This window comes from Podarcis cretensis (genome assembly GCF_951804945.1).
Source record: "Podarcis cretensis genome assembly, chromosome: 1".
Classification (NCBI taxonomy): Eukaryota; Metazoa; Chordata; class Lepidosauria; order Squamata; family Lacertidae; genus Podarcis; species Podarcis cretensis.
The window spans coordinates 48961697-48981540 of NC_137170.1; the positions used below are offsets into that span (position 1 = coordinate 48961697).

Sequence of the window (19844 nt, forward strand, 5' to 3'; positions counted from 1 at the left end):
GGAGCTTTTCCAGCCACATCTGGAGATCAGCTGCAGGTGCCCTTCTTCCAAGTTAATAATCCATAGGCTGTGGGCAGCTCATAAGCCCAAGGGGTAACTGCTGGCCATAGGTTCATGGAATTGGAGAGCTGGAAGGTCCACGAGGGTAATCTAGTCCAACCCCCTGCAAGGCAGGCATCTTTTTGTCCAACGTGGGGCTCGAATCCACAACCCTGAGATTAAGATTCTCATGCTTTTCTAACTAAGCTATTGTCAGAACTAATTTAAAAAGAAAGGAGACTGTGTGACACTCAGGCAGAATCTCTTTCACAGCACATATATGTTATTAAACTTCATTTTAAGGTGTGTGAAATTACAGATACAATAGATGGATCCACAGTATTAAACGCAAAATGAGAGATAATGTCATGGGCTTAAAACAAGCATGAGCTTATTTTTAGAAACCACAAATTAAGGGTGTTTCGGTCTTTAAGGTTGAGGAATAAGGATGGGGAACAGGGAAGGAACTGAGAGCAAGGTGACTTAACCTCATTCAGTTGTGACTTGAACCCCCTTGCCAGATTCTTACTGTTTTCATAGAAATTGCCAATGCATTTTTAGGTGTTACCCACAACAACTATGAAAGGCTAAATGCTACTCTGTGTGTGTGTGTGTGTGTGTGTGTGTGTGTGTGTGTGTGTTTAAAAATCTGAAAGCTGGATTCTGCACAAACTGTACAAGGCTGTACTCCATAATCACAGCCATGAAGATTTGAAATTACACACATATACACACTCTGAGCGCAGGCTCAACTGCTGATGAAATCCTAGGCTTTTATTCTGGCATATTTGGCATCGAGATCAAAAGGAACCAGCTATGTTGGGCCTATCCAGGGGGAGGGAGACCTTTCTTAAGAATTTACTTATTCACCTTACCTACCTCCCCTCAAATCTGCTGATGCTGCTAAGTAGGCAAAATTTTCCAGGCTTATCACATCGATGATAGGACTCACCACCCGAGTATAATCCTGAAAGAAAAGACAAGGAAGGAAAGAAATTAGAATTTTGCCAGGAGGGAGGGAGATTAAGCATCAGGAAATCAGAGACCATGAGATTTATGCACATAGCGGAATGAGAAGCATATTTGCATACTGCCTTACTTTCTTAGTCCCAGCATGGAACCTGGAGATAAGAAAAGGGCAAATCTGTGGCTTTTTGGGGAAATTTTAACCCCTCAGTTGTTGTTGTTGTTGTTGTTGTTGTTGTTTTTGGGGGGTTGCAGCTGAGATTCAAAGGAACTTCTTCCACAATTAACAGAAGGACAAGGAGGAAGAGGGGGTGGACATAACACAATGGCTACTGGTAAAATGTCTGTTCTTGATTTTCTGGTCACATATGCAGGACATGGTTTCAAAGGGTTATTGATCAGAATCACTATCAGATCATGCAGGTGTACTGTTAAGTTTTGATTTCCTACTGTCATCCTAGGAAAGCTGTTGACAGACTAGAATTCTGGAGGTGGGAAACTGCTGCTTCTGACAGAAGCCATTTCCCTTTCTGATTCCACGGGAGAACTTGATAGAGAAAGCCTCCCTTTGGCACGAGATGCACAATCGTTTAGAGCCATTTTATCCGCATCCTTCTCCTGATTTTGCTCATAGTTTCATGAAGTCTGCTTGCTTAGGCAATGTTAATTGTTCCACTGAATCATCTTGCAGGGAAATCTGTCTGTCTCTCCAACTGTTCTTATTACTTCTGCGGGTGCATCCATACCAGATGTTCCCAGAGCTACATCCCAGAGACAGCTGGTGAAGTCTATCTCATATCCCAAGTGGTGTCCCTAAACAGGGCTTTAATTCCAGGTTTTGTCACTGCAAAATGAATGCCTCATTAAAGAGATACTCACTTGCCCTGAAATAGCCTTGGTAATTAGGAACATTTACTCCTAGCAAGGCTGCTGCTTGAAACAGCCGACAACGGGTGCCTCCAGGCGGTTGCTGTTTTGGGGTGGGACTACGTCACATACCATAAAATTCAGGTGGCACAATTATAGTTGATTGGGTTGGCTTGTGCAACAAACCCACTTCCCCAAAATATCAGACTTTCACAATAATAAAGGTGATGGGGACATGCACTGGGAAGTAAAAAGAAAAAAGGTAAACGACCCCAGGTGGTTAAGTCCAGTCAAAGGCAATATGGGGTTGTGGTGCTCATCTTGCCGGCGTTTGTCCACAGACAGCTTTCTGGGTCATGTGGCCAGCATGACTAAGCTGCTTCTGGCACAACGCAACACCATTATGGAAGCCAGAGTGCACAGAAACACTGTTTACCTTCCCGCCGCAGCAGTACCTGTTTATCTACTTGCACTGGTGTGCTTTCGAACTGCTGGGTTGGCAAAAGCTAAGACAGAGCAACGGGAGCTCACTCCATCGCGGGGATTCGAACCGCCAACCTTCTGATTGGCAAGCCCAAAAGGCCCAGTGGTTTAGAACACAGCGCCACCTGCTAGGCTATAGCATAATACTTGCTGTGGTGAGATGCCATTTAACCGGCTCTCCACAAACAGATCAGAATGAATGCTCATTCAACAGCCAATGCAGTCTTATCTCCCGGTCAACAAATAAGGACAAGCATTCAATAAACAAACCATTTGGAAGCATCCTATGCCAGGTACGTACTCACAGGCACATCTAATCATGGATAGACAGCCCAAGAGGCTATTCCAGCAATTTTTGGCTCTAAGGGTGGGAAGAGAACGGCATCTACCCCCTTAGGAGTGAATAAGGTGGCTGTTTGCAGGAAAGTAGGGCTGGTATCCAAGTTTGGCCTGGCTGCTGAACTACCGAGGCCCAGCCCTTTGGAGCTTCTGCTCATGGTCATTGCAACAAGCTTGTTCACCCGCCTCTTGCTCTGGCCCAGACAACCATGGAGACAAAGCAGGATCAGCGGATGTCACTGCCTGCTTGCTCACTGTCAAGCAGGGAAGGCGCTGAGATCTCCTGCTGGCAGGCAGGAACATCCTTCAGCCAGAGAATCCATTAATGACTAATCATTTAAGCAGGCTCAGGACTTGGGTGAAGAATCCCTGTTGTGCTTTTTAACACACGCTGCCTACAAAATACAAAAGGCAGCGCAGAAACCTATGAAGTGAAGACAATGGGAGTTTGCCCCAGGCATAATTTTTGAAGGCTGTGCCAGAGCAGGCACAGCCCACTAGGAAAACCCATAGGAAGGGTGGTTAATTTGGACAGTTGGGGGGCTGCCTATCTTTAGAAGGGGTGAAGGAAGACAAACGAGCAGGCAAAAGGGTCAAAGCTGGTCTCCCTGCAAAGTGGTTGGAGGCCAACAGACAAAACAGATGTTTCATGTTTAGGCAGTAGAAGCCTAGGGGTCAGAGATAGCCAGCATTGACAAGCTCCAAGAGATCTAAATTCCAACCAGCTCACGGCACATAAAAGGCAGCAACGGTGACCTTGAAAATGGTATGGGAGAGACGCCTGTGGAGAAGTAAGCAAGCGGAGGGGCCTAGACCCTTTGTGACACTTAAGATACACATTGTGGATTTTTTGAAAATGCCAGGCATAGTGGGAAGAAGGGAATTGCCCTTAGTAACGCAGCACATGGTCAGGAGAGGTTCAAGCCTCTCTTTCCCGGGGCCATGATAGTGGTAAAACATGCCTCCAAGGCAACTTACGTTAGGAAGAGAGCTCCAAGTGGTGTTTTCCTAATGTAAACTTGCCACATGGAAGGGAGCAGTTTTCACTAACATGCTAATTTTACTAACAGGCTTAAACCAGGGTGGGTGAGAACCTGCTGCACTCCAGATATTGCTGGATACCAATTCCCACCAGTCCCAACTAGCACGGCCAGTGGCAGGGGATGATGGGTCCAGTAACATGCAGCAGGACACAGATTTCCCCCTCCCGACTTCTAGCTTAAATGGCTAGGAGTGGCTCCAAGCTGCCCTCACAGAACATCAGTGCCTGGGAGAGGAAAGGGCTGGTAAATATGCCATACTATCTGTAGCGCAGATATATAAGCAAACGTGTTTCTTGGCACTGAAACAGGCGTGCACCTGACAACAAAAAGGTAGGCCTGAAATAGAGAAACTCAAACATAATAAACTTCTTGAAATGTCTGGACTCAAATCCTCCTCTGCTGCTGAGCTGTCCGGGCACATTTCCTTCCGTGCAAGAGCAGTCAATGAGCTGCCACTGCTATTGTTGGTCCTGCCAGCAGCATGATTTTATGAGCAAATATAAAACAGACATTTATGGGCTACTGAGAAGGAGGATTTATTGAGCCGAGGCTTTTTAAGTCACCAGTTCTAAGGTTTCACCTTCTTCCTCCCTTTGGCATTAAGCTGAACATATATGTAATTTGCATCTATAGCAGTTCCTCCCACCTGCCTCCTGGGCCCTGTTAACTACCTAAAAGCTTTCCCTCCTCTTTCCTTGTCTTCCTGAGGAGAAAGCAGGCCTTAAATGCGGCAGGGAGATCGGCCCTCCCCTCCCAGCTCCAAAACGGCTGGTGATGCTAGAGGCCTGAAATAGAGAAACTCAAACATAATAAACTTCTTGAAATGTCTGGACTCAAATCCTCCTCTGCTGCTGAGCTGTCCGGGCACATTTCCTTCCGTGCAAGAGCAGTCAATGAGCTGCCACTGCTATTGTTGGTCCTGCCAGCAGCATGATTTTATGAGCAAATATAAAACAGACATTTATGGGCTACTGAGAAGGAGGATTTATTGAGCCGAGGCTTTTTAAGTCACCAGTTCTAAGGTTTCACCTTCTTCCTCCCTTTGGCATTAAGCTGAACATATATGTAATTTGCATCTATAGCAGTTCCTCCCACCTGCCTCCTGGGCCCTGTTAACTACCTAAAAGCTTTCCCTCCTCTTTCCTTGTCTTCCTGAGGAGAAAGCAGGCCTTAAATGCGGCAGGGAGATCGGCCCTCCCCTCCCAGCTCCAAAACGGCAGAGTTTTCAGCAGCACCGTCACATCCTTTCGCTGACCCTCTTGGCACAGGCAGGATGAGAACTGCCAACTCAGCTGCATCGTTTTTTCTCTCCATCTACCCTGGGGGCTACCGCCTCCCCCCCCCCCCCAATCCCAAATGAACGCCACACAGTGCATTATTTATTACACAACTCTGGAAAAATGACTCCCATATTAAGCTATACTTTGGTGTAATGAATGCATGTGGGGAGAGGGAATTCAGCAATAGGAGATAAGAGGCCGGGAAGCTCCGTTTTTCTCCCTCTCTCATAATGCTAGAGCTCCTGGACTTCCAACGAAGCTGAATGTTGGAAGATTCAGGACAGATAAAAGAAAGTACCCCTTCGAGCAGCACAACTGAAGGAGCGTCTCCACCCCCATCGTACTGCCCGAACACTGAGGTCCAGTGCCAAGGGCTTTCTGCCGGTTCCCTCACTGCGAGAAGCCAAGTTACAGGGAACCCGGCAGAGGCCTTCTCGGTAGTGGCACCCGCCCTGTGGAATGCCTTCCCACCAGATGTCAAAGAGAAAAACTACCAGATTTTTAGAAGACATCTGAAGGCAGCCCTGTTTAGGGAAGCTTTTAATGTTTAATAGGTTATTGTATTTTAAGATTCCGTTGGAAGCTGCCCAGAGCAGCTGGAGAAACCCAGCCAGATGGGCAGGGTATAAATAATAAATTATTATTATTATTATTATTATTATTATTATTATTATTATTATTATTGGAACTCGCTCCCATGGGAGGCAGTGATGGCCACCAACTTGGATGGCTTTCAAAGAGGATTAAACAAATTCATGGAGGAGGGGGCTATTGATGGCTACTAGGCGTGACTCTGCTTGCAGTGTTGGAGGGAGCAATGCTTCTGAATACCAGTTGCCGGGAGCCACAGGTTGGCCACTGGATGCTAGACTAAATGGGCCTGATCCAGCAGGCTCTTCTTATGCTCTCTTTCCTATTTGCAGTGACTATAGCCAGGCCCACTGTCACAGGCATCAGGGGCTGGTAGCCAGCCAATAGCAAAGAGGGTGGCATGAAGCAAGGGCAGGAGGCCAGGCTGCCCACACTTACCTCTTTCACTCTCTGAAGCATCGGCTGCAGCCATTCGCTGTTGACTTCACAATGGCTGTCCAGAAAGGTAAGGATCTCAGCTGCCGCCGTATCAGCACCTCGCACACGAGAACGGATCAATCCTGGAAAAGTGTAGAGAAGAGAGCTGGTAGCATATAAAGGGACAGTGGAAAAGAAAAAGGATGGAACTATTTAAGTCGATACGGCCCTCAACACTGGGCCTGAACCCAGAATGGTAAGCATCTATATAATCAATATCATCTAGCAGCTCCTGCAGCTGAATTGACACCTTCCTTCTGAGCACCTTGCCCAAGAAGAGAGTATTAACATAAGAGTGATAGTTGTCAGTGACTTCTGGGTCCAGGGCAGGTTCCCCCCTTTTTTTAAAGGAGTGGACACCCCACCTAAAGGGCGGCAGGCAGCACTCCTTCATGCTACAAAGCATCAACCGTCCCCTGGATGGTCAGTCTCCTTTGGCTAGCTTGAATCAGCTAAAATGGATAAAGGTCAAAAGGGCAGGTGGTTGGCCAAATAGCCGCAAGTAGTTTGTCCACATCATCAGCTGCAAAAACTGGAACTGGCCCCCCTAAACCAGACCAGATGGCGCATTGGGTGCCCTTTTTTGGACCCCTCCCGACCACAGCATTTTAAGTAGACTTGCAAGTTAGCAGTTTGATCCCCTTGAACATTCTCTTTATCTAGGAGAAGAAGTAAGCTTGGTATGGCATCCAAAGACTTGAGGACAGGTGGGGAAAATTACAGGTGTCTGGTTTTCCTAAAGCGTCATCATCCCGACATGGCTGAGACATGCAATTATAAGCGTCTGCATTGCAGTTCTTTTTGCTCTGCTCTTGGCTTACTTTACCATGCAGTGCAGCTATCCCTTTGCTTACAGGTTCATTCAGGGGCAACCAGGCCCTGCACAGGGATGCTTTGAGTGCCACAATGCTCACGCTTCCCCCTCCTGCTTCCCCCTGTTTTCCTCTCACCATGGGAAGCACGAGAGCTGAATTTGAAAGGGCAGCCGTGGTGACTCCTTTTTAGAGATGTGCAATACACCCCTGAGAAATTTCACCTGTCTTGTTAAAACCCTTTTAGCTTTCCTCAAAAAACCCTCTTTGGATGTTTCACCACAAATTTGCATGGCATTTTTGTTTTCCGTTGTTAGGGTGAATGCAGCTGGGGCAATGGACCCATTAAGATGGTCTTATGGATTCAAATGGCCTCCAGATAACCTTGGGAGATTTTTTTTAAAACTGATTTGGCCAATTACTTTTACTGCAATCTTGGGACAGGAAGTTGACAGACGGCTGACACAAGAGTTCTCAGGCATACTTTTCCCACCTGCCAAGGCACAGGCCTCACCATGGCTCAGTAGAGTATTCTGTACAATGAGGCAACAGGGATGACAGCTTGAGTGCAAATCCATCAGAACACAGCTTAGAGGCCACGTGAAGACCTGTTCCATGGTGCTCTTTCTTCTTGACCACCATTGTGTCTGTGCAACCTTATCCAGTGGAGCTTTTCTGAGCTTTAGTAACCAATTATTATTATTATTATTATTATTATTATTATTATTATTAATACCCCACGCATTTCTGGGCGGCTTCCAACAAAATATTAAAAATACAATAAAAAACCTAACTCTCCCTCCTTGGATTGTTATGAATCCTCAGGCCTGCTGCAACATTTCTGCAGTGTTCTTTGTGGACACAATCGCTCCCCTCCGCTCTGACCTTGACTCCATGCAGACAGAGTCAATAGCAATTGCATCGTCCTCTGGTCAGGTTTTATTGGATTGGTTTCAGCTTTTAAAATCCAAAGATGTAGACAGAATACGTAGATCTGCACATACCACTTTATCTCAGTCTGACCTTCCTAGAATTAATAAGCTGGGAGAAAGTGATGGCCATCTTGTGGAAGATAATCTATCCTTAATCAAAGGGGGTCTTTGTACCATTTAGCCCTGTGGTGGGAAACCTATAGCTCTCCAGATGTTGTTGGACTACAGGTCCCATCAGCCCCAGCCAATGGTCATGAAGGATGGGCGCTGTGGTTCAAAAACATCTGGAGGGCCACCAGTTCCCCATCCCTGCTGCAGCAAGACCATATTTAAAAGAAGCCCTCCTTGGATGAATTGGGGAGCAATATCCAGTTTATTTTCTAGCCAAGTTGGCTGAACTGTATTGTGGCCAAATCTACAGTTGCATGTAGTGCTCCCCATATCTAGACCCATTTCCACCTGATTCCTAACTAGAACTCAGGACTGAGATTCTCTTAGTTTATTATCTGTGCATGGGGAATTACCAGGGAGTGTAACTCTGCTGATTCTTTTGAACTTACTGTATCTTTTTTTATATCACAGCATCTTTCTGGATCAAGAATATGGGATAGGAACAGGAAGCTCTGCTTTATAGTAGTTCTGCTCCTAATTGCTGGAAAATTCCAGCTGATTGCTGTTCCTCCCCCATGTGCTTCCCTGTGGAATACAACAGACTTCTATCCTTTCCATCATACTTCTTTACAGTGAAACCATTGGGAGAAGTCGTGCTGAGTTTTGGAGCGGATTTTTATCAGTATACTGATGGTGCCTAGCTCTATTTATCTTTTCCACCTGAATAAATTGTGGTCCTTTTTTTGCAATTGAATCACTGCCTGAGGTTTGTAATGGGCTGAAATGCGAGTGAATATACTGAAACTCAACTCAGACAAGACAGAACTTCTTGCTGGTAATGGGTCTTCATCCGATGTTGATGGTGATGAAACTAGATATAGGAAAGGGACTTGGTTGGTTCAGAGGTGGAGGCCGTCATATGTCCCCCAACACCCACAAGTGTTAATTTGTGCTACCATTGGGTCCTTCTAAAAGTGAACGATTCTTGCAAAATCTGTCATACTCACCTTCTCGCCGGCTGTTGCGAAGACACTTGACCTTTGGTATCTTGGTAAGGAGCTGGCAATCCTCAGCTGAAGAGAAGAGAAAACAGTTGGCGCCAGTGCCTAGTTTGTTTGGCATCGACATAAAGCTGCAATTAACTCTCCCCATGTGTCTCAACAGAGGGCAAAGCTTTGCTTTCATTTACGATATTAATCAATTTGTTGATCCCAAAATAAATGGCTTTAATCCCATCGCCTCAAGTTATCGCCCAAAGAAGTCTGCTTACCACTCAGCTCCTCCTCTGCCTCAAAGGTTTTAGTCAGCATTTGTAAGATCTGTGGAGGCACACTACACACCACACTGCAGCCATGGGCTGCAAAGCCCAGCAGATCCTTCTCCTTCTCCAAGCTCCTACAGAAAAGGGAGAGCTTTAGAGTAGGAGAGAAGGGAGTGCTTAACCTTTCCTCTGCCAGCCTACTTTCACTCAAATTTCCCTCCCAGCGAGGGGAAGAGGAGAATAGTTAGAGGGGAAACAACTGGCAAGGGAAAAGTTAAGCACTTCCATTGCCACTGTGTCTTCTCTGAAGCAAATCGTCCTTTCCAGAGGGCACTTTACAAGGGAAGAAGGAACTATAGAGGCCTGGTTTTATGCTGTGACGTTTGTGAACAGCTGATACCACAGACAGCGTATGCCTTAAGGCAGGGGTTATCAGCTTTTCGGAGGCCCTGGCACATTTGCAAACCAGAGAAACTGTTGTGGGCACCCCACACACCCCACAACCAAGCATGGACTGCAACCTATTCTATCAGCTACAATAGAGAGCTGCTTTAAAACCCAACTGCAGGCAGGAGGGAACCTGCCTCAGGATATAACAACATGGCACATCAGAAAACATGTGTTTTGCAAACTCATATTTGGAGGTTAATGGTAAAGCAGGGAGGAGAAACAGCATGGAAGAAATGGTGGACTGATTTATCTCCAAGACTCCAAACACACATTTCCTTTTTAGCTCAGCCGACTCCAGGGCTGGAAATATGCCTGGCTGTGGAGAAAATGGGGGAAGGGGGAGGTTGTGTGCAGAATCAGCAGGTGGAGGAAAAGTTCAGCTCCCCTATTCACACCCTGACTTTCCCAGGCAAATGCCACTCTGATCCCTGCATCACCATTACAAGACCAAGAGTCAGGGTCCTTGTGTTTGCTCTGTAACATGTAGCTCTGCCTGTTGACTTTTAGGAGAAACATGAAAGAGATTTATGGCAGAGGCACAGGCTGGATGCTAAGAAAAAGAAAGGGAGAGAATGCAGTGAAATGAGAAAAGAGTTGAAAGAGGAGCAAGACATTCACACTCAACTCTTTTATCTGTCAAGATAAACACAGCAGGACATATCATATGGCTCTAATGCAGAGCTGCCAGTCTACATCCCACATAAAATGAAGCACACTGTTGGATAGGATAGCTATTCTTGGATGGCCGTAATGGGATTAGACAAATTCAAAGAGGATTAGGCTACCAATGGCTACTAGCCACTATGTCTGTGTAGTGCTGGGTGCAGTAAGGTAAAGGTACAGGTACCCCTGACCGTTAGGTTCAGTTGCTGATGACTCTGGGGTTGCGGCGCTCATCTCGCTCTATAGGCTGAGGGAGCCAGCGTTTGTCCGCAGACAGCTCCCGGGTCATGTGGCCAGCATGACTAAGCCGCTTCTGGCAAAACCAGAGCAGCACACGGAAATGCTGTTTATCTTCCAGCTGGAGCGGTACCTATTTATCTACTTGCACTTTGACATGCTTCCGAACTGCTAAGTTGGCAGGAGCTGGGACCAGGCAAATGGGAGCTCACCCCGTTGTGGGGATTCGAACCGCCGACCTTCTGATCGGGAAGTCCTAGGCTCAGTGGTTTAGACCGCAGTGCCACCCGCGTCTCGTTGGGTGCAGTATGTGCCTGTAACCCAGTTGTTGGGAATCACAAGTGGGGAGAGTGCTGTTGCACCCAGGTCCTGCTTCTAGACTTCCCATAGGGATCCTATTGACTGGTCTGAGAAAAGGTGCTGGACTAAATGGACCTTTAGTCTGACCCAGCAGAGTACTTAAGTTCTCTCCCATTGGTTCAGCTCATTCTGGAGTATTTAATACAACAATACTGTAGATGATACATATATTTCAATGGCTGACCACTGAAAAATAATTTCAGGGGTCTCTGGAGCAACACACCCCAGAGACAAAACTTCACCACTTTGATACTCTCTTACTACCCAGCAACAGCAGTGTTTTTATTGTGTGCTATTATCCAGGCTTTGAGAAGCCCCTCGCTTATCATCTTCCCACAGCTTCAGTATCCTGGCAAGACACACAAAGGCTACCAGCCAAAATACTTTTCTTGGCACTTCTATCCTGGAGCTTCTCCATTTCTATAGCTTCTTGCCACCTGAAATATTGCTCTGGTGAGGGCAGTTTGTCAGGAGCTGTATTGCTGAGATGCAGTGACAGGAACACTTGATTAAAGGATACTGAGATATTGCTGGACATGTGCTCAGCAAGGAAATCCATGTACAAAAATAGCCCATGAATCCATTTTAGGTAATTCACACTCCAAGAACACAGCAGAATCCCATTCCGGTTATATTAGCAACATCCATTCAAGGGGCTTCATTTGAGATGCTCCCTTCATAGGTCTTGATAGCAATCCCCAGAGAGCATATGTTGAAAGGTGGTTTGGAAATACTGCTCATGAAATGTAAATAAAAATAATGCTTAGAGAAAGTGGAGATTTGGAGAGTAATTCTGTATCTGTTTGGGTACGGTGCTTTATAATTGTATTGTACATGAAAACAATGAAATGTATTCCAAGACTATCAAAATGCAGCACGTGCACAAGTGAATTCCAGGGTCAAGGTATCTGATATGGTGTGACATGGCATCTTCTGACACATCGAGGAAAGCGAGGGAAGTTAAATGACCTCAAACCTCTGGAGAATCACAACGCCTGCTGTGGCTGCAGAGACCGTAACTTCTAACTGCTGCCTCCCATGTTGTTTTCTCTGCCTAGGCAGTGTATGTTTTGTAAGCCTGGGCAGTGTGTATGGAGGTCCTGGGCTGCCCAGACTACAAGACCCCGCTCTCAGCCTCCCTGAGGTGGTCCAAAGGAAAGCAGAGCAACACATTTGGCACCAGCTTGGCTGCAGGAGTTGCCAGAAGGAGGCATACAAGGCGCCATCCAACCGTCTTAGGAACTGTACTCTGGATTTGTGCAGGCTGTACTCCTTAGCCTTCCCTTCTCCCACAAGGCAGCAGGTACAGATTATTCCTCAGGGTTTACTCCTGAAGTCTTTCTCACAAATGAGTATAGCCACAAGGCAGCAGAGGTTTAGTATCAGTTTTCCTTCTCCCAGATGGGATACCTTCCCAGGTTGACAAGCCCCATCTTCCCCTTTGCCTGCTGCATTCCCAATGGAAATCCTTCCAGCTGAAATTAGAAGCAGGAATTCTTCCATTGGTGCTAATAGGAGCTTTCCTTGCAGGGCTAAGAACAACTGGGGAGGGAGGGAGGAAGATTTTCATCATGACTGGGAGGTGAGCATGGAATTAAACCTCCCTTTCCTGTGTGCCATGGCCCCAATGAACCCCTCCCCTTCCTGCTGTTAATGATTTGTTTTCTCTCTTTTAAATGCAGACATGGGCTTGTATCCAATGCAGTTTTAAGTATGCATCCTGTCACCGCAAGGTTTTCTGCTTCCACAACAGGACTTGCTGTTCCACAAGAGGACCTGCTCTCTTTCCCCATGCACTCCCAAAATTTGTTCCAGAGGGTTACAGAAAACCTCAGAACAGACTTGGGGGCAGCACAGGGGAAGGAAAGTCCCATTGTGCACATGGACATTGTTGCATTAGCGGGATGCTTACTTAGTGCTGCATTGGAAACAAGTCATGATTGTTAATGACACATTTGGCCCTCACTTTGGTTTTACAAAAATTGAAGAATTGAAATTTCCTAGCCACTTGTTTTTATTACTGGAGAAAGTCACTTAAAAGTCCAGCTTCAAAGATGGAACAGACATTATTCTCTTGTGCTATTTTTCTCAAGAAAGGATAGTGCCTCTTGCAGCAGAATTCCAGGCACTTATTGTTCTGGGATAGTTCTGCTGTATGAAAACCTCAGCAAGAATTTTGTGGATAACAGTCTTAGTCTGCCAAAAACACAGTGCAGCATACATTACCTCCTCCCCTTTGAACCTATATAATTGGGGCTCCTAGCTGTGCACACCACTTGTTATACTTACAATAATGACCCACAAAATGGTGGTTAATGAAACCAAACTGAGCATTCTGGCTTCCTGGGCAGGACTGTCACACTGAGAATCGACGGAAAGACACCATAACAAGAAAAAATTGGCTAGTTTCTTTTCCTCAGGTGGAAATTAAAACAAAGCGCAACAAAGCTTTGCTCCTGCCTTTGTTCTCACTCTTTTCCTCAGATGAAAAAGTGAGGAAATATCCTGAGTGGAGCAGAAAAAATGTATACAACCACATGAAAATGAATAAAAAGGAAATAAGATAATTAGAGAAACAAAGAAAAGTAATACTTACGATCAGAGCTGAAGTCATCCACTAAAATTATTTCCTGAATTAGGTTGACAGGAGTACGGTTCAGAACACTAAAATGAATAACAAGAACATCAATTAAAAATATAAGGGTTTGCCTTTGATATTCTAAATAAAATAAGCCCTCTTTAATAGTTCTGATCCGCCAATGATCCCTTTCTCACCTGCAAAAGGATGCATTTTTCTGAGAGCTGTTTCAGCAGATTAGACAGCAACAATTGCCTCTTCCCGTGAGTCCCCCAGGAGCAGTGGTTTGTGGCCTGGTGCAATAAGGCAGAGCCAGGCACCATCTTCCCACCACCCTATGTGGCTGTTGAAGGGGAACAAAGGCCCCTCCTCCTGTGGCCCCATGGGTTCGCAGGAGCCTGCCTGTTTGAATGGGCCAATTGCAGCCGCCCATGGGGCATGATCACATTGTCAACAAAAGAGAGTCACGATAAAAGATTGACAAAGGGGTCCTGGAGGGGGTGCTCATCCTGATGCCCAAATGGGGGCTGATGGGCCTTGGCACCCCGTCTGAGTGGTGGCTCTGGCAGGATCATCCTGATTTGATGTACGTCATAGGGTCCACCCAGGGTCCACCCAGCCAAACAATCAGCAGTCAGGCTGACTGATTCAGGATACATAGCCAGTGCCTATGTCAAAACCTACTTACATCTGTTATCAATAAAGTTGTAGCCTATTCGAACCCAATACTTTGTTCTGTGTTCATTCACCATTCCTTCCTGGGTCCCCGCTGGCTGCGTGCACCTTGCGCCTGAGCCCACAAATTAAATGTGTGTTTTCTTACCAAATGTGTGTTTTCAAAAACCTGTTTGTTGGGGTATCTATTCAAAATAATTTTAGATGTATACTTTAAAACCTGATTTTTGAAAAGGTCCTGTGAATCTTCCATATGAAACAGAATGAGTGCTTTTCCAATCCAGAAATTTGTGACTGCACATCTGGCCTTGGGACAGCAAATCCCTGCCCCTCTTATCTTTTGCTTGAAAGGGAAAGTTGTGTTGGGGGAGGCAAGAGAGATTTAGGAGCACTGCTCATTCTGCAGATCTCTGGAAAAGGATGCCTATCTGTAGTTATCTATGTTGAGCGTGTGCCCTCTCTGCTAACGGAAGTCATTGCAACCAGATACAAATATCAATTGCTGAACTATATTTCAAATCCCTGAACTCTGTTTCTTAATTCAAATGCTTGTTTGTTATGGACCCCTCCACATGCCCTTTTTACTGAGCATCCATCATGATTTGTGCTCAGGCTATTTGTGATGGTTATACGTGATTGCACTTTCAATACCATTTGCGTCTGCAAACATTTTGGGTTGCTCACGCTGCTTCCTCTGCGGTATGTGCCTGTCCCATCGCTCCCTGCTAAAATCCTGCAATTTTCCCTTCCACATTCTGAGTGTTGTCTGGCTGCTTGCCCCACTTTTGATGTGTTATAGCACCAGAGTGCCCCTCCAGGCAGCAATAACACCGGGGAAGCATGGCAGAAAACCTAATAAAGCAGAATAACGTGTGGATAAATCCAGCATTAATGCACTATTGTTACATGAATGACATGCTGCAGAATATACCTACACACGAAAAACAATCATTCTGGAGGGGCCCTTAGTCACATTTCAATCACCTGTCTCCTATCAATATTATTCCCTATAGATCTGAATTCCCATTAGCAACTGTGGGAGTAAAACAAAGGCAGTTAGTGTGGGCGATTAGCAGCCAAACCTAACAAATGAATATTCTTGCTAGTTAGCATGAGAAAAGGCTAAGTCCACAAAGGTGTACTGCTGATAGGCAGATACTAAGACCATAGAAACACAATTAGTAGAGAGGACTCTGTGTGATGTCATTACCCTTTCTCATCTAGAGAGGAAGGAATATATAGTACTTCCTGTTCCTCTCACCCCTCCCTCTTCCTTTGAAGCATTGGATGCACACTGATTGTTTCAGCCTTTGGCACGTGCCTGAAGTAAGTACAAGTATTTTGCTTGCACAATTTTTTATTGCTACTGTTGCTGTGATGCAATGCATAAAAAATAAAGTAAATTTAATTTTTATTTTTAAATTTACTTCCCAGGTTGTTTCCTGAATCTTTATAAGCTGGGTAAGAAAGGGGAACCAACTTTTCATAGCTGGACTTGCTCAAAACAAGGTTTTACCACGTAATTCCTATGCTTTTAATTTTGCTGCCAAGGATGGGATTTGAAAAGCTGTTCTCAACCCACATATGTGGGCGGCTGGATGGATAAATTGCAATTAATATATCCTCTCCTACCCATTAAAACCCATCCCACAGTTGGAATCTTCTCTCTTGTTCTTTGAAATGATCCTCTCTCACAGGAAGAATCCCACTTCCCTCTAGCATCACCAGCTCCTGATTTCTGAAATATAATCAACCTCTACGACATCCCAAAGACAGAGTTCTCTCTCTCTCTCTCACTTGTCCACAAGCCTAGTGTCTATTTCTTATCACAGATGTCTCCACTTTCTGGGGCAAGTCATTCCTAGTACAATCTATGTGCACATAGTTCCACATGAAAAGACCGCCAGAGGAATAACTCAGACAAGTCTTTATTCTTTTGGCTTCTGCTCCCCCCCAGACCACACCACAAGGTGGAGATAAACGATACTGAACCCTTTTGTGGGGTTTCCAGAAAAAAATTATTGCAGAATAGGGAAATTTGCATAAGGCAACCAGAAAGAATATAGCACTCTAGAGCAGAGCAGAGGAGCCATTTTGCCACCTGAAGCCCACATTCCTTTGTGGCCAAAATTCCAGGGCCTGCATCCCATGTGTGAGCAAGGCCAAAACAAGGATAGGCCAAGCAAATGAGGTGATGCTTACCTTTGTATAGAAGGATAATGTCTAGCCTTGCAAAAGGCAGAAGTTTGTGCACAAACATGCCTGTCCCCATCCTCCATTGAGGCAAGCAATGGGCATTATCAATGTTCAAGGTTATGTTGCAGCCAGACAAAAGTATTTAAGGAGGGCACAGAGTGGGGTGATGAGGGATGGAAGGTGGCCTGGATTAGGGAGATTCCTGAGGGCCAGACAGAGAGGCCTGGAGGACCCCATTCAGCCCACGGACCTGAGGTTCCCCAACCTTGTTCTCGAAAAGAGTAAGTACAAAAGAGTACAAAAATAAAGAAGTAAAATAAAATACCTTAAACAAAGCTAAAAACTCAGGAACAGCCACACTTGCCTACTGTAATTTGCAGTTTGCACCCATTCTTTGTTACTAATGAACTCGTGAAATGGACAATTCTCCGTGAAAGAATTAAGCACTAGGAAAAATCCCCCCCATCATCACTGCCTACTTCACAGGGGTGTTGTAAGAAAAGCTGAAATAATGTAAGGATAGTGCTTTGAATATTATGAGGGACTGATTTCCCTGAGACACTATGCGGGATGAAGTCCTGCAGACTGAAGTCCAGCTGTTCCAGGATATATCTTGGAGCAAGTAGCTGGGGCAGACACACTTTCACTGACAGAGATCTTCTGCAGAGCAAGCGAGGGGGTGGGGGATGCCAAATGAGCAAGCAGTTCATGAGAGACAGCTGCTTCTTGCGATGCAAAAGATGTCAAGCAAACAGACCGACAACCATCCCACTGCAGAGGACATGAGACGCCAATGAGAAAGCTGTTCAAGAGGCCATTTAAATGTTTCTGGAAGACAGGCTGCTCCTGCACATCACACTTCAGGATCCCTGCCTTGCCAGAACTAGGGCTCCCAAAGGGACAAATACCTTAATGTTCAGCAACAGCAAAATTTCACACAATTTTTGCCTAGATCAGATAGTTGGAGATCTAAAACATGCTCCATCCTCAAGAAGTTAAGCACAACTCATCATTCCTTTGCACCCAATACCAACAGCAGATGCAAACATGTGTGCATTAATAGCAACACCCATTGAGAAACAAGGATAAGTCCTCAGAGAGTGGATGGCTTAAGACAATCCTTGCCAAGTAAATATTTCCTCAGAACAAAATCAGGTATGTAATTCTGAATGACTTTATTCTCTGTTTTTTGGGGTTTTTTTCACTTCTGCAAAAAATAAGGAGCCCCCTGACTCCAAGCTTCAGGTCTCTCTTACCATCTTTGTGCCCCCCTCAAACACAAATCCATAATTTCAAAAGGGGTTGTCAGTATATACTGTACATTATTTCTCCTGGCAATTCCTCCCTATCTAGTCCAGCTTGCTGTCACACTAGAAAAGGGGAAAGGCCCTGAAGAAACCAGAGGCCTTTCTCCTGGGCATGGTCGGCCAATTGGAGCCAAAGAAGGATAGAACTTTTTTTATGTATGCAACAACAGCAGCAAGAATACTCATCGCGAAGTATTGGAAGACACAAGATCTACCCACCCTGGAAGAGTGGCAGATGAAGGTGATGGATTATATGGAATTAGCGGAAATGACTGGCAGAATCCGAGATCTGGGAGAAGAGTTGGTGGAAGAAGATTGGAATAAATTTAAAGAATACCTGCAGAAGTATTACAAAATTAATGAATGTTAAAATGATGTTGGATTGAAAACAAGTGGTATTAGCAACAAAGTTAAAAAGAGTATGCAATAAGTGAATTGATAATGGGTGAAAATATAGAATTTTGACACGTTAAGATATAGAGTTAAGATAAATAAAAGAGGGTAAGGATTTGCTGATCAGATTATGTAAATGGGAATACAAAAAGGGAAGGTGTGAGGGGGTCAGAAAAATAAGGATATGAGCTTTAAAGTTAGCAAAAGAATAATGGATTTTTTCTTTTTTTTCTTTTTCTTTTTACTTACTTTTTGTGTTTTGTGTATTTTTCTGCTTTGTGTTTTTTCTTTTTTGTTGTATTTTGCTAAAAACTTTAATAAATATCTATTTTAAAAAAAAATAGAAAAGGGGAAAGGCTTCCAATGGCAAGATTAGCGAAATGTATTATTCCTGCTTTTCGTAACTTTAGATTCCAACTTCCATAGTTCCCCCAAGTTCTACATTTAGTCACATATCAACATAGCTATTTAAATTGCAACCTCTTTTGTCTGAACTGTGGATTATGTTCACTATGCAATTCATTAAACTTGGATCATAATAGATATTCAATGGTTGACAGCCCTTGGTACTTGCTTCCTGCATGATGTGTGCCAACGATTGCACAAATCAATAACTGTATTGTTTATATGCACCTAGAGATAAAAGGCAATTAATAGCCAGACTTTCAAACCACATTTTCCACTCAAGGTTCTGGAATTGTATTTTTTCCTCCCCACCAGACTGCAGCTCATCAGGATAAGGCGGCCTGTTGTTTCTATGGTAGTGGAAGCTGGCCTATTTGGGCAAATGGGGTGCTGCCCCACCAACCTCAGTCTGCCCTCAGTGAATGCCCACATGTCTGTCTTCTTACCTGCAATCTGCCCAGGGGTGCCACTGGCTGTCAGCCACCTTCTCCTGGGTCTCAGCACTGCCTTGCAGAACTAAATGAGGATCAGCATGGGGACAAACCTAGAACTGCTTCCGTCTGTCATGGGCTCTGGCTACTGTTGGCCTCCCTGCTTACCAATCTCAATTCAACAGTTTGTTGCTTGTCAATCTGTACATTTAGACCAAATTGTATTTGCACTGTTGGTATGAAAGTGAGTGACAAAATGCTAATACACTATTGGATCTTCTTTTGGGGTGTGTTGTTGTTGTTTGGACCAGTTTATGATAAGTCTAAAAACCTCAATTTGTGTTCTCAGAGCAGTGGGGATTTTTTAAATGTCTAATGATGTTAATGTTTTAACATCAACCATCAATGTTGTTAATTTATACAAGGTCCCAGAGTGGGTTACGACATTACAAACAATATTAAAAACAATTCACAACAACAACATTCCCCAATAGTAATAGCTTCCCCTCACCCCACCCCCGCCATGGGCCACTTGAAAATTCCCAAGGCTTTGGCAAACCGCTGCATGATTTTTCTGCCTATTGTAGCTACTGCCATGCCTTGTGCTAGATGCTTTGATTTTTAATTGCACTTCATTATTCCTTTTATTTCTTATACTGTATTTTATTGTATTACATGAGTTCCGTAGAATCCCACGAAAATTCAAATTGTAAGTGTTCTTCACAAACATGCCAGGGGCCCCTTCAACGAGGTTTGTGATCCGTGGACCATGAATTGGGAACCCCTGGTCTATAGTACATGCCAGTATTGTGAGACTGATCACCATTCCCATTTATTTGTCCAATCCAAGAAGACAGGTGGCCTGCCTTCCCCACCAAGCCTTTGCTCCCTGCTGTCTCCCATCGTGTCTGTAGTACATTGCTTTCACGCAACCTCCAGTTCTTTGGT

At 44.8% G+C, this 19844-nt stretch overlaps 1 protein-coding gene across 2 annotated transcripts in view; it reads right to left on the reverse strand.

Annotated features, from left to right (window-relative positions):
• Positions 1–19844, reverse strand: part of GALNT16 (polypeptide N-acetylgalactosaminyltransferase 16) — a 144847-nt gene that overhangs the window by 33793 nt on the left and 91210 nt on the right. For both annotated transcript variants that reach the window (XM_079990186.1, XM_079990187.1), the window contains exons 4-7: positions 13508–13575; positions 8948–9013; positions 6047–6168; positions 919–1006 (exon numbers count right to left, since the gene is read on the reverse strand). In XM_079990186.1, coding sequence (XP_079846312.1) covers positions 919–1006; positions 6047–6168; positions 8948–9013; positions 13508–13575 — 344 coding nt within the window. The remainder of the gene's footprint in view (positions 1–918; positions 1007–6046; positions 6169–8947; positions 9014–13507; positions 13576–19844) is intronic.